At 39.5% G+C, this 1,736-nt stretch overlaps 1 protein-coding gene across 1 annotated transcript; it reads left to right on the forward strand.

Moving 5' to 3' along the window:
- The first annotated feature begins 50 nt into the window (after window positions 1-50).
- Window positions 51-1,520, forward strand: LOC111667634 (arylsulfatase J-like). Its single transcript, XM_023423366.2, has 2 exons — window positions 51-247; window positions 1,225-1,520. The coding sequence occupies exons 1-2, from the start codon at window positions 59-61 to the stop codon at window positions 1,369-1,371; spliced, it is 336 nt and encodes a 111-aa protein (XP_023279134.1). The 5' UTR covers window positions 51-58; the 3' UTR covers window positions 1,372-1,520.
- Window positions 1,521-1,736: the final 216 nt, after the last annotated feature.

Genomic DNA, 1,736 nt, shown 5'->3' on the forward strand with positions numbered 1-1,736 from the left:
CATTGTTATGTTTTTTTTCTTTTCTCTTTTTGTTCCCTGCAGGGCTCCTGTAGTAAAGATGCAGGCTGCCGCCGCTGCTCTGGCTCTGACTGTGCTCAGTGTTCTCTTCAGCCTGGACGGCCTGTGTGCCCACAGGTCCGAACCAAACCAGTGGCAGCACCACAACGACAGAAACACTCAGAATGATGAGACAGAACCGAAGCAGAAGAACCAGCCGCACATCATATTCATCCTCACGGACGACCAGGTGTGTGTGTGTGTGAACGAGCCGGTGTGAGAGTGTGTTTTCTCAAATCTCGAATTTGGCTGATCATGTCGATAGCAGCAATTACATTGCACACATTACAAGTTGTTAAACTTCAAATATATGACACGATTTTTATATAAGAACAGATGATTTCATGCATATTGTGCACTACAAATTATAGGGTCCCAAAAGGATAACATTTGTAATTTAACATTATGGCAAAGTGTGCCAAGTCAAAAGCAATTGAAAATTAGTCAATGGAAAGAAAATGAATGAGCTATTTTGATAATCAGTTAATCATTACAATCATTTTTAAAGGAAAATATGACAAATATCTGCTGGTCCCAGCTTAGATACAATAGAGAGATGGCGAGCTCTGATGCGTGTTAGCATGTGATCTTTACAACCAATTTGAACATGAATTTAAGTTTGAAAGTTACAGCATCTATAGCATGAAAACAAATATTACAGATATAACATATTCATAACTTCAGGTTAGCAAAACCGGTTGCATTATAGTGACTAATTGTTGCTGTCAAAAAGCCACCGAGGGGCTGCTGTCAGGTTGAGTAATGCTACATGCTTCCAATAGAATTACCAGTTTATACAGGTCCAGACAGCTTGTTGTCGAATATTGTTTTCACATGAAATAAAACAAATGTTCCAAGAAAGGTACATACCATAAACTACGCATGGTACGGTAACAGCAAGGTCTGAACACGGTGAGAAACTGTTTGCCTCTCACACAGAGCAGCAACACACCTGAACCTGATTGCCTTGACCTCCTTAACCTCCATCAGTTATCTCACTTATCTCCGCCTGGTGGTCGGTGGTGTAAACAAATAAATACATAGAGCTGGAAATGGTTCCAGGATATAAAGAACCGGACAGGAATTACAAAGTGTGTAACTTTTGTAATGACAACCATAATGAAACAATTAACAGAGCTCGTTAATGCCTCCATGACTCTGTCACAGGGCTTCAATGACATCGGCTACCATAACCCAACCATCAAGACTCCCACTCTGGACAAACTGGCGGCGGAGGGCGTGACGCTGGAGAATTACTACGTCCAGCCCATCTGCACGCCGTCACGCAGCCAGCTCATCACTGGCAGGTACTGATGTCTCTTTACTGACCTCCTGCATCAAACGTGGGCAATGTGTCCGACTGCCTGTTATACAGAGTACTCTAGACAGCGTGCTGGATTTTGAATATATATCTGTGGTCATTGGTGATCAATAAAATATTTGATATTCTTGAGTTAAAGCCACATTGATTTTGTTTTTCTTGTTTTTGTTTTTTTTCTTCTTTTTTAACCCTGTTGAACATGTTTTAATATAAAACTGTACAGCAGTAGTATTTGTTGTAGGGCTGTAGGTTATGATCATTTGTATTTTCAATGAGTCTTTTGCATTTTTTTTTTTTATTATTTACTTTTATCATTTTTATCAGAAAATAGATAAAGAATAAAGTTTTATTACTTCTT

Source organism: Seriola lalandi, unplaced genomic scaffold, assembly GCF_002814215.2.
Source record: "Seriola lalandi dorsalis isolate HSWRI2012SDOR001 ecotype SW California unplaced genomic scaffold, Sedor1 jcf7180002003598, whole genome shotgun sequence".
Classification (NCBI taxonomy): domain Eukaryota; kingdom Metazoa; phylum Chordata; class Actinopteri; order Carangiformes; family Carangidae; genus Seriola; species Seriola lalandi.